Here is a 12,472-nt window from a genome sequence, read left to right as displayed (position 1 = left end):
AACTACGGGGTTGGTGAGAGCTTCATGGTGCAGCGGAGAGGTGAGCGCTGGCCGGGGGGGCGTGGGAGACTGTGTGTGTGTGTGTGTGTGTGTGTGTGTGTGTGTGTGTGTGTGTGTGTGTGTGTGTGTGTGTGTGTGTGTGTGAGGGGCAGAGGGAGGCAAAGTGTGGGTGTGGGTGTGTGTGTGTGTGGTGTAGGCTGGGGTGTGAGGGGCAGAGGGAGGCAGAGTGCGTGTGTGTGTGGTGTAGGCTGGGGTGTGAGGGGCAGAGGGAGGCAAAGTGTGGGGGGGGTGTGTGTGTGTGTGTGGTGTAGGCTGAGGTGTGAGGGGCAGAGGGAGGCAGAGTGTGTGTGTGTGGTGTAGGCTGGGGTGTGAGGGGCAGAGGGAGGCAGAGTGTGTGTGTGTGGTGTAGGCTGGGGTGTGAGGGGCAGAGGGAGGCAGAGTGTGGGTGTGTGGGGTGCGGGAGGGGGGCCCTCAGGTTGTCCTGGGGCCACTGTCAGGAGAGCTGAGGGGGAGGGGAGATGGGAGAGTCAACATTTGGGATAATGGGGGGCTCCTCCCAGGCTGTCCTTAACACAGGACCTTCTCAGCCATGAATCCCTGAAATAAAAAGTGTGTGTTGTTTGTTTGCATAAGTATTTCACTGAGGAAAAAGTACCAGAATAATTTATTCACTTATTTTGCCGGGGGGGAGGCGGGGTGGAGGTGAAGGAATTTCTGAGGCACCTCTGACATTTCTGAGGCTTCTTTTAGGTCTAAATTTCTTGCTGTTTTTGTTGTGTTTTAATGTATATATTTTTAGATAGTTGAAATAATTTTTGAAGTATAATTTTTACTAACATACCAATGTTGCAATTTTTATAATACTAGTAGTATTTAGCTAGTTGCAGATTATTGCTTTGTATGGCTGTAACACGATTTACCCCATAGCCTCCTTTGTTGGGTCTTTTTTTTTTTTTTAATTGCTGAATATTCAGTTCAAATTTTCTTTTTCTTTTTAATTTCTATTTCTTTATTTCTGAGGCTTTTAAATTTTTTTTCATATATTTATTGGCCAGTTTTAATTACTACTCTAAGAATTATTTGTTGACTATTAATTCTAGGGTTCTAGGTTTTTTTTTTTTCCCAGAGAAATGGGTTCTATACAAAGCAAGATTACTAACATGTTGCTGCTATTTGATTCCACATTTTCTTCAATTTGTGGTTTATAAGTTTGACTCTGTTATTTTCAATGTTAAGAATTTAAACATTTTGATTAAATGAGATGTATTGCAAAATTGTTGGTAATGATTTACTAACAATCTTAAATCTGCCATTTTGTGGTATGGTAAAAAAAAGTTGTCTCCCAAGTTTCTCCTTCTTTTTAAAAAATATTTGTATTTACTGAGAGTCTGCTAGTGTCAGGGATTGTCCAAAGCATGAAGCACATATATTAATGAGCCCCAGACCCTACCCTGACCTCAAATGTCAGTTTGGAAAGACAGACAGTTGTAAAAGGGTAACAATCCCAATACTAGATTCATTTGTACTGAAAAAGAAGAGGGGTTGATCAGATGAGAGTAAATACTAGAACTTTTTTGAACGAATGGCTTTCCTTGTGACTTTATCCCTCCTTTAGACTTCATGCTTTATTTGGGACTCAACTCACAGAGTTAGAAAATAAGTTTTTGCTTCCCAGTGGTAGAGCCATTTCTGTGGCTCTAAAGGTGTGAGCGCATCAAGATAGCATTCTAGGACTTCATGCTCTTATCTCCACACTTAACCCCCTGCCATTCCCCAATCTCTCTGTACTACTTTGAATCACATTTTCTCTCAGAGTAAACAAGGATAATAACTAGCTAACATTACTGAATGCTACGTTCCAGTCACCGTTTTACATATTTTAATCACATATAATTCTCATATAACACTAAGAGGTAAGTTACTATTATTATCCCTCTTTATAGGCAAGAAAATTCAGTCAACAAGGAATTAAGAAACTCTCCCAGGACCATCCCATAAGAGGCAAAGGCTGGATTTGAACCCAACCACCCTGGCTCTAAAAATCACGCCTTTCTTCAAACACTACATGCCTTGCAAAGATTATACTAGTGAACAAGTGTTTCAATTATCAAAAAGCCCACAATCTTACTAATGTCTCTCAAATATAATGAGTCCATGTCTTAAGGATTAAATTCAAGGCCCCTGACATACTGACTCATATGGCCACATGGCCAGCTTGAGGAAGGCCTGGCCAAGACTTGGGAGCCTTGGCGGTATAGTGGTTAAGAGCTCAGCTACTAACAAAAAGATTGACAGTTTGAGTCCACCAGCCACTCCTTGGAAACACTAAAGGGTGGCTATGAGTCAAAATCTGCTAGACAGCACAGATTTTTTTTTTTCCAAGACTTGAGCCTGAGTTTGAAGAGAGACAGAAAGACAGCCAAGCAAGAGTTATTATGATGTCCTCACTCTTTCTCTCTGACTTTTCTCTCCTAGTTGAGCCTGCTGTGACTGTGTATCCTGCAAAGACTCAGCCCCTGCAGCACCACAACCTCCTGGTCTGCTCTGTGATTGGTTTCTATCCAGGCCACGTTGAAGTCAGGTGGTTCCGGAATGGCCAGGAAGAGGAGGCTGGGGTTGTCTCCACAGGCCTGATCCAGAATGGAGACTGGACCTTCCAGATCCTGGTGATGCTGGAAACCATTCTTCAGAGTGGAGATGTTTACTCCTGCCAAGTGGAGCACCCAAGCCTGACGAGCCCTGTCACAGTGGAATGGAGTGAGAAGCTCTCTGGCCTCATTAGTTCCTCACTCAGCAAGAAGGGGGCTTTTGTTATTCCCTGAGTATGAGGTTTCTCCTCTTGCAACATGTTTTTTCATTTGCTCCATGTTCTCCTCTCCTTCAGCACCAGTTACAGAGGTTAGCAGCTCTGTGATCAAATACCTATACATCTGGGGAGGCAATTATGCCTGGTAGGCAGAAATGAGGCTGATTCTGATTTGAATCTTCTCATGATATCACAAGACACGGTCACCCTCTTGGCCCTGTGTACCAGTTCCCTACCCATGGGGCTGAGCTTCTGCTTCCGGTGCTATTGCTCTAAGTTCAATAGATGTTCATTGTGATCTGAGGAGAGGAGCGTCCTCTACAATGCGGGGCCCTTCCTGACCTGAGGGGAATGCAGCCTCAGCTCTGCCTTTTATTAGCTCTGTCACTCTAGACAAGCTGCTTAACCTTACTCAGATGTGTGGTCAAACCTTAGGTCAGGGCTGATATTTAATGAGTTTCAGTACCTGAACCTTGTATCTCCTCAATGTGATTTTTAAAACTTTGTTTTCCAGAAGTGACCAGTTATTCTGTTTTGCAGAGCAGACTTCTTGCTCCATTCTCAAAGCCCTGAATCTCAGAGTCTCAATTAAAGAAGTTAGATTTGGGGTAAAAATCACTAAATCTGGCTTCTTCTCTTAGGGGCACAATCTGGATCTACACAGAGCAAGATGCTGAGTGGAATCGGGGGCTTGGTTCTGGGTCTGCTCTTTCTTGGGGCTGGGCTTCTGCTTCCTGTGCTATTGCTCTGAGTTGTATAGATGGTCATTGTGATCTGAGGAGAGGAGCGTCCTCTACAATGCAGGGCCCTTCCTGACCTGAGGGGAATGCAGCCTCAGCTCTGCCTTGTATTAGCTCTGTCACTCTAGACAAGCTACTTAACCTCACTGAGTCCCAGGCTCCTCACACATCAGATGTGTGGTCAAACCTCATGTCGGGGCTGTGATATTTAATGAGTTCAGTGCCTGAACCTTGTATCTCCTCAGTGAGATATTTAAAATTTTGTTTTCCAAAAGTAGTCAGTTATTCTATTTTGCAGAGTAGGCTTCTTCCCCCATTCTCAAAGCTCTGAATCTCAGAGTCTCAACTAGAGAAGTTGGATTTGGGGTAAAAATCACTAAAGCTGGCTTCTTCTCTTAGGGGCACAATCTGAATCTGTGCAGAGCAAGATGCTGAGTGGAATCGGGGGCTTGGTTCTGGGTCTGCTCTTCCTTGGGGAGGGGCTGTTCATCCACTTCAGGAACCAGAAAGGTAAGGAAGCTTGTGGTAGCTGGGGTTCCCCATGGACTCCGCTGAGGAGGAAATAGGGCTTTGTTCAACTTACCTTTCTGTAGAGCAATGACCTTGTATAAAGCTTTTGTTTTCCAGTCCATCCCAAATTTCGAAGCATTCAGAAATAAAGAGCCCATTGCTCTTTTGTCAAAGTATAGGGGTCATAACCTGTGGCAGATAAAAGAACAGCTACTGTGCATGGAGATTTTGGGTCAGAATCCTGGAATAGATGAAAGAGGAACCACTGAAACTAAATATACTGGATTTGTGTGGTAGAAGGTTCATAGACTGAAGGCTCTCAGACTCCACTTTCTTCTCTGCCATGGTGTGATATCTGTTGTGGTGTTAGAGAAATCTCCGTTGGGAGATCTAGAACTGAGGACGTGGTGTGTGGGGACGGATGTGCCTCTATATCTTATAAACATACATCTTCTTCTCTCTTCCCCAGCACACTCTGGACTTCAATCAATCTCTTTTAGAATGAGATTGGTTTCTCCTAGAATTATGGTAGAGGAGACCAGACAGGACACAGATATATCAGGAAGGACTTTGCATTCAGACTTCTGATCAGGCAGTTTGTACCAAAGATTCTTCTCTCTGCTTAAAAGCCCTGTGCTCCAGAGCAGCACTGTGTCACAGGGACTTAAGGCATTTTTTTCTTTCTTCTGACTACATTGCTATAACCTGAGGGCCTGAGAGAGGGGGAAAAGAATTTGTTGGTAGAGTTTGGTTTGGAAACAACACTCTTCTCTGTCTTGTTCAGGACTCCTGAGCTGAAGTGAAGATGGTGACACTCAGGGAAGAACCTTCTCTCCCAGCTTCTTCACACCATGAAAAGATGTGAGCTTCACTCTTTTTCCTCCCCAAAGAGTGTGGTTCTTCAGTATCCGGCTCACTCCTGGTTCACTGACCCTAGAGAAAATGTCAACCTTGATGAGTTTCCTCATCCCCCGGCCTTGGTCTGGAGGTCCCCAATGTTGCTTAGAGTGTCTTGTTTTCCTTTTTCCCAGTTTCCTTTTTATTCATCCTTACTCCTCCCCATTCATCTGAACTCACCATCTGCTCACATTGCCTCATAAAAGTTTTCTGAAATCAACATGGAATAAAAATCATCTTTTTCCTACAGCTTCAAGAAAAAGAAGTAGAAATAAGAGATAAAATGAGGATTGCATTGTAATACAGTAATTGCTTTCACTTATATTCCTGAATTTTGGACATATATAGATCTGGAAGCTTTTCTTGCCTGCTTTTTCTTGGGTTTTCTGTGTCCTGTAAGGAACATTTCACTGTGCTAGGAGAAGGCTCTTTAATGCACCCAGATCATGGTAGTCTCCTACACCTTTACATCATCAAAGATAAATACACAGGTCCCTTTCTAGCATGGGCTACAAATGAGAGACAACAAACATGAGAAACTGTGGTGTCTGGAACTATTAGGTTGTCAGTATTTTTAATTCACTTCTGCATGAAGGCCTATATATTCTTGCCAGGCAGCATCAGTTCATGTTTTGAATTTTTGTGTGTGTGTGTGTGAACATACTGAGTATGGAACACCACGCATAAACCCAATGACAATTTTAAAACAAGTAAACAAGAGTATTGCTTGCTTGTTCTATTTTTAGAACTCAACATGCTGATACTTAAAAAATTTTTTTAAGAAAACTGTATTTCCCAAGGGAATTTTATTAAAAAGGAGCATAATGAGGAGTGACCAACTCTATAATATGCTAAAATATATTATACATCGGTTTTAGTAAACAGGTTTTTGGTATTCATGGTTGGGTAAATTCATCCATGAAACTGAATCTAGAATTAGATGCCAAAATATTTGAGGTTTACTTTAAGATAAATGGAGAGTTTCTGGTAAGGCCTATCCTAAACTCATTCCTTTCAACAAAATATAAAGAAAGTATAAAATTAATAAGCAGAGATATTATTTATTATCTTTATTACTATCACCATCTTTTGTATATCTAAACCTTTCTAAACCCTGATGTATTTCTGGTGGACATGGATGATGTTACAACCACTTCGGAGAACAGTTTAGGAATTTCTTAAAAACTTAAACATCTGTCATGTTGTTTTGTTAGGTGACATCAAGTCAGTTCTGACTCACGGTGACTTTATGTATAACAGATCAAAGCGTCTGGTCCTGCACCATCCTCACAACTGGTGAGATGTTTGAGCCCATTGTTGCAGACACTGTGTCATTGTCAGTCCATCTTGTTGAGGGTTTTCTTCACTTTCACTGACCCTCTACTTTTCCAAGTATGGTGTCTTTCTTCAGGGATTGTCCCCTCCTAATTATATGTCCAGAATAAGTGAGATGAAGTCTCACCATTCTCACTTCTAAGGAGCATTCTGGCTGCACTTCTTCCAAGACAGATTTGTGGTTCTTCTGGGAATCCATGGCATATTCAATATTCTTTGCCAACACCATAATTCAAAAGCTCCAGTTCTTCTTTGGTCTTCCTTATTCATTGTCCAGCTTTTGCATGCACATAAGGCAATTGAAAATACCATGGCTTGGGTCAGGCCCACCTTAATATTCAAAGTGACATTTTTGCTTTCTAACAATTTAAAGAAGCATTTTCCAGTAGATTCTCCAAATGCAGTACATTATTTATTTTCTTGACTGCTGCTTCCATGCGTGTGGATTGTGGATCCAAAGGAAATCCTTGACAACTTCAGCATTTTCTCCGTTTATCATGATGTTGTCATATGACCCAACAATCCACTACATGAAACTTACACAAGGGAAACGAGAACATATGTCTTCACAAAGATAGATATGCAAATGTTAATAGATACACATACTCATAATTGCCCAAAACTGGAAACAAATATCCATCAACCAGTGAATGCATAAACAAAACGTGCTATATCCAAGCAATGGAATATTGTTCAACAGTAAAAAGGAAAAAATGCTGATAAATGCTACAAAATGGATGAACTTCAAAACATTTTACTAAGTGAAAAAAGCCAGACACAAAAGACTATTTGTCATATGATTCCATTTATACGAAATGTTCAGAAAAGGCAAAATTATAAAAGGCATATCAGTGGGTGCCTAGGGCTTGGGGGTGGGGACATGATTTATCTGTAAACAGGAACCTCTTCGGGTTGATGAAAATATTCTAAAACTGGATTGTGATGATAGTGGCACAAATCTATAACTTTATTAAAATCATTGAAGTTTACATGTACAATCAGTGTATTTTGTGGTACATAAATTATATCTCAATAAACCTGTTAAAATAACCTTGAAAGAAAAAAAATCTAATCAAGACAAAAAATTCAGAAGACATAATGGAAAAAAATTTTTGAAAATTTAAAATTCCCTTGCCTGGAGAAAATCACAAAGAAATATGTAAAGAACGGCAGCAGGCAAGGCAGATATTAGGCTAAATTCCTCATTATGTAAAATTGTCAACAAGTCAATAAATAAGTGAACAAGAATCCAAGAGAAAATTGGGCAAAGGATATAAACTATTTACAGAAGAGAATATGCTGATGGGCAATAAAATATATGCTCAAGCTCACTAAGAATCAGAAAAATGCAAATCCAAATAACAATATGATGAAATATTTCTCCCCACAAATTGGAAAATGTAATTCTTCATTTGTTTTTCTAATCAAGGGATTATAAGACTCTATGGGAATGGAGTATCTCATGTACTGTTATTAGAATTGTGAATGGGTGGCAGCTTGGAGGTATCTATTCAGATTCAAAATGCAAATGCAACATGATTGACAAAAACAACAAAATCCACCCTTGATATGTGTTCTAAAATATCAGCCCTATATGAGCCCAAGGAGGTTAGAATTGAAAGCTTGTTTTACCAGGGTTTGGAATATTAAAGATATTTTGAAATTCTAAAGGAAAAGATTAATAAATTTCTCTTGCTTGTAAAAATTCTGTACTTTAAAAAACTATAAAATACATGAGATAACAACATATTGCAGGATGATATATGGGTATTTGCATGGCGATGTGGGTGTAAACTGGTGTACTACTTTGGTGTTTTGGATAATCCAGTATTTCCACCCTAGGTGTTCATACTCTAGATAAATTCTCACATACATGCCCAAGATTACATATTTAAAAAAATGATTAATTGTACCACAGTAATAGAAAAGAAACATTCTGAATTTTCAGATAGAGAATGGATAAATTGTGGTATACCCATTCAAAGGAATAAATAGAGAGCTTTAAATAAATGGGTTAAGACTCCCAACAGGAAAGAAGAAAAAAAAAATCATACGCTGTGGATGCAAACAAGTCTAAAAACTCCACATTCCAGAGTTGGACAAATTCTGCTTAGTTGAGCGGGAACAGATTTCCACTCTCCTCCCTTGGCTCATCTGCTGAAACTCAACATCGGTGAGATTGGACCTACCACAGAAAGGGAGATTTTGATGGGGTTATGAGAAGGCTGCAAAGTTTTAAATAGCCTGTGGGCTTGTGTGATGGTTTGGAATCTATAGAGGCTCTAAATACAAAACTAGCTTAACCCTACTGGCTGGTTTTCCTCCCAGAAATTTTGCTGAGCTCATAAGGGTGGTGTGGGAACTTGGGAGGTGGGTAGCATGGAGAAAAACCTCTCTATAGGTTCATAAAAAGAAACATCATTAAGGAAACCAAAGCTATACTTTCAGCCATCTTGACCTAACTGACATTTAAAACTGACATATATGTCCACTACTGCCCATAACTACAGAATATATTTATTCCTACTAATTGTGCAAAGAAGATCCATGAAATAGACCATATGTTAGCCCATAATAAAAGTCTCAATAAATTCCAGAGGATTGAAATCATACAGAATATATTCTCTGGCCACAAACTTATTACATTACAAATCAATAAGATTCAGAAAATACTCAAACTTTTGGAAGTGAACCAACGTTCTTGTAAATAATCCAAGGTGTGTTGAAGAAGAAATCAAACAGGAAATTAGAAAATATTTTAAAATAAAGGAATATTAAAACAGCTTTTCAAAGTTTGTGAGGTATAAACAAAGCCGTGCTTACAGGGAAATTTATAGCTTAAATACTTATATTATAAAAGAAGAAATATATAAAACTCAGAGGGCTAAACTTAATCTAGCAAAAGAAGAGTGAATTTAACTGAAAAAAGTAGAAGAAAGGAAATAATAAACATAAGTGAGGAAATTAATAAAGTTGAAAAGAAATGTAGGATAAAGACAATCAACAGAGCCAGAGCTCTTGCTGTTAGCTAAAAGCTAGTAGTTATTTAGTTAGTTTGATTGATACACAGCTTGCAAGCCTTATAAAGAAAAAGATAGAAAAAAATCCAAATTACATATTTGCAACACTTGGAATGAACAAAATGGCATTCTACAGATCCTACAGACATTAAAAAGATAATATTACAAAGAATTTTGTGCCAGTAGATTGGACATCTTAGATGGAATTCCTTAAATAACACAATGTTTCATTTTGTTTTTCTTTGTGACAAATCACTCAAAAGCTTAGCAGTTTAAAACTACAGCCGTTTCATGATTTCTCACAGCTCTAGTTGATTAAGCTCAGCTGGGGGGTTCTCACTGGATCCTCTAAATGGTTGCAGAAAGAGGAAAGTACTAGGCTAATACCAAGTCATTAACATAACAATAAAACTCATTAGGATTTACCACATATCTTAGGGCTGGACACAATTCAATCTATAACATCACCTTAAAAGTCACTTTTCAGAGAGTCCTTTCTTCTCTGGCACCCTAAGGCAATCTAGATCATACAATTATCCTCTGTACAGAACTCCACACTTTTCCTTTTTTGATATTTCTAATTTGTGTATAAATTCTTGTGTGTTTGGTTTTTATCTATCACTTTCACTACAATTTAAGCTCCCCGAGTGGATGGGAGGAATCTGTTTTTCCCTCCTGTGGATTCCCAGGGGACAGCGCAGGGCTGGCACAGGTCAGGGCTACAGAAGTGTCTACAGAATGGAGGAGGTGGGAAGTGTTTAGAGGAACAGTTGAAGAGCTGTGGGAGGTAAGAGGAGAGAAGGCTTCCGGAAAAGGTAGTGTGGACTACAGGGATGGGGGCAAATCCTCATCTGGCTCCGACTTGGAAGTCTCCAGCCAAGGTTCTAAGCAGGAGTGGATCAAAGGACCTGGGAACAGGCCGGTGTCCTCCGTCGTGCGCGGCCTCGGTCAAGCATCAGGCGGATGAAAGATGAAGCCGCACAGGCGGGTGGTTTGGTGTTGACGGTGGAGCCCATCAGGAGACTTTGGTGCCGCCACCTCGCGCCAGGGGCCGCTGAATGGTGGGTTTCGCCATCAGTTTCTCCCCAGAGGCCGCCCGTGACCGGACCTTCAGGTCCCCACAGCGCATTTCCTGAGGCAGTTTAAAGCTGAATGCTATTACACTAATGGAACGGAGCAAGTGCGATTTATGGAACGACAACGTCTGTAACCGGGAGGAGCACCTGCGCTTTGACCGCGACGTGGGTGAGTACAGGGCGATGACAGAGCTGGGGCGGCCTGAGGCCACGTACTGAAACAGCCAGAAGGAGCTCCTGGTTGATGCGCGGCCCCAGGTGGAAACCCACTGCAGATACAACTACAGGGTTGTGGAGAGCTTCACGGCGCAGCGGCAAGGTGAGCGCCGAGTGGGGAGTAGGGGGTCCGTGCAAACAGGGGGCACCCTGTGTGTGTGTGACAGAGACAGAGACAGAGGAAGGGAGAGCGCGAGGTGGGTGAGTGTGGGCTTGTGAGGAGTCGTGAAATTGTGAGGATACATGTGAGAGTGTGTGTTGTTGGAGAGATGGTGAATATTGTGTCAGTGACTGTGAGATAGGAGAGTGTGAGAGGGTGGACCTGTGAGGTAGGGGGTGCCAAAGAGAGAGAGAGAGAGAGAGAGTGTGTGTGTGTGTGTGTGTGTGTGTGTGTGTGTTTGCGCGGGGGGGGGGCGCTGGGATGTGAGAGGGAAGAGGAAGGGAGAGTGTGGGGGGGGTGTGGGTGCAGGAGGGGGTGGTCAGGTTGCCCTGGGGGCCACTGTGGGGAGAGCTGGGGGTGGGGTGGGAAATGGGAGAGTCAACATTGGGAATAAGGCCAGGCTCCTCCCAGACTGTCCTTAACACAGGACCTTCTCAGCCATGAAATTCCTGAAATAAAAAGCCTGAGTTGCTTGTTTGTTTGCATAAATATTTCACTGAGAAAAAGTACCTGAGTAATTTATTTATTTATCTTTTGGGGGGTGGAGGTGAAGGAAATTCTGAGGCACCTCTGACCTTTCTGAGGCTTCATTTAGGTCTTAATTTCCGGCTATTTTTGTTGTTTTTTTAATGTATATATTTGTACATAGTTGAAATAATTGTGAAACTAGATTTTCTGAAGTATGATTTTTTTACTAACATACCAAAGTTGCAATTTTTTTATTAACTTTTATTGAGCTTCAAGTGAACGTTTACAAATCAAGTCAGTCTGTCACATATAAGTTTATATGCACCTTACTCCGTACTCCCACTTGCTCTCCCCCTAATGAGTCAGCCCTTCCAGTCTCTCCTTTCATGACAATTTTGCCAGCTTCCCTCTCTCTCTATCCTCCCATCCCCCCTCCAGACAGGAGATGCCAACACACTCTCAAGTGACCACCTGATATAATTAGCTCACTCTTCATCAGCATCTCTCTCCTACCGGCTGACCAGTCCCTTTCATGTCTGATGAATTGTCTTCGGGGATGGTTCCTGTCCTGTGCCACCAGAAGGTCTGGGGACCATGGCCGCCCGGATTCCTCTAGTCTCAGTCAGACCATTAAGTATGGTCTTTTTATGAGAATTTGGGGTCTGCATCCCACTGATCTCCTGTTCCCTCAGGAGTTCTCTGTTGTGCTCCCTGTCAGGGCAGTCATCGATTGTGGCCGGGCACCAACTAGTTCTTCTGGTCTCAGGATGATGTAGGTCTCTGGTTCATGTGGCCCTTTCTGTCTCTTGGGCTCTTAGTTGTCGTGTGACCTTGGTGTTCTTCATTCTCCTTTGCTCCAGGTGGGATGAGACCAATTGCTGCATCTTAGATGGCCGCTTGTTAGCATTTAAGACCCCAGACGCCACATTTCAAAGTGGGATGCAGAATGTTTTCATAATAGAATTATTTTGCCAGTTGACTTAGAAGTCCCGTTAAACCATGGTCCCCAAACTCCCGTCCTTGCTCCGCTGACCTTTGAAGCATTCAGTTTATCCCGTAAACTTCTTTGCTTTTGGTCCAGTCCAATTGAGCTGACCTTCCGTGTATTGAGTGTTGTCCTTCCCTTCACCTAAAGCAGTTCTTATCTACTAATTAATCAATAAAAAACCCTCTCCCACCCTCCCTCCCCACCTCGTAACCACAAAAGTATGTGTTCTTCTCAGTTTATACTATTTCTCAAGATC

At 41.6% G+C, this 12,472-nt stretch overlaps 1 protein-coding gene across 2 annotated transcripts in view; it reads left to right on the top strand.

The window, feature by feature from the left end:
* The window catches only part of LOC126081686 (DLA class II histocompatibility antigen, DR-1 beta chain-like), a 245,098-nt gene that overhangs the window by 138,741 nt on the left and 93,885 nt on the right, over positions 1–12,472 (top strand). The window contains exons 3-5 of one of the 2 annotated variants that reach the window (XM_049893806.1): positions 2,476–2,757; positions 3,946–4,056; positions 4,841–5,163. The exons of the other annotated variant lie outside the window; for it this stretch is intronic. Coding sequence (XP_049749763.1) covers positions 2,476–2,757; positions 3,946–4,056; positions 4,841–4,854 — 407 coding nt within the window. The 3' untranslated portion in view covers positions 4,855–5,163. Of the gene's footprint in view, positions 1–2,475; positions 2,758–3,945; positions 4,057–4,840; positions 5,164–12,472 lie in introns of those variants that run through there. 2 annotated transcript variants of the gene reach the window in all.

Source organism: Elephas maximus, chromosome 1 (assembly GCF_024166365.1).
Source record: "Elephas maximus indicus isolate mEleMax1 chromosome 1, mEleMax1 primary haplotype, whole genome shotgun sequence".
NCBI lineage: Eukaryota > Metazoa > Chordata > Mammalia > Proboscidea > Elephantidae > Elephas > Elephas maximus.
Note: the sequence above shows the minus strand (reverse complement) of the source record. Positions and strands in the feature narration are given on the sequence as shown.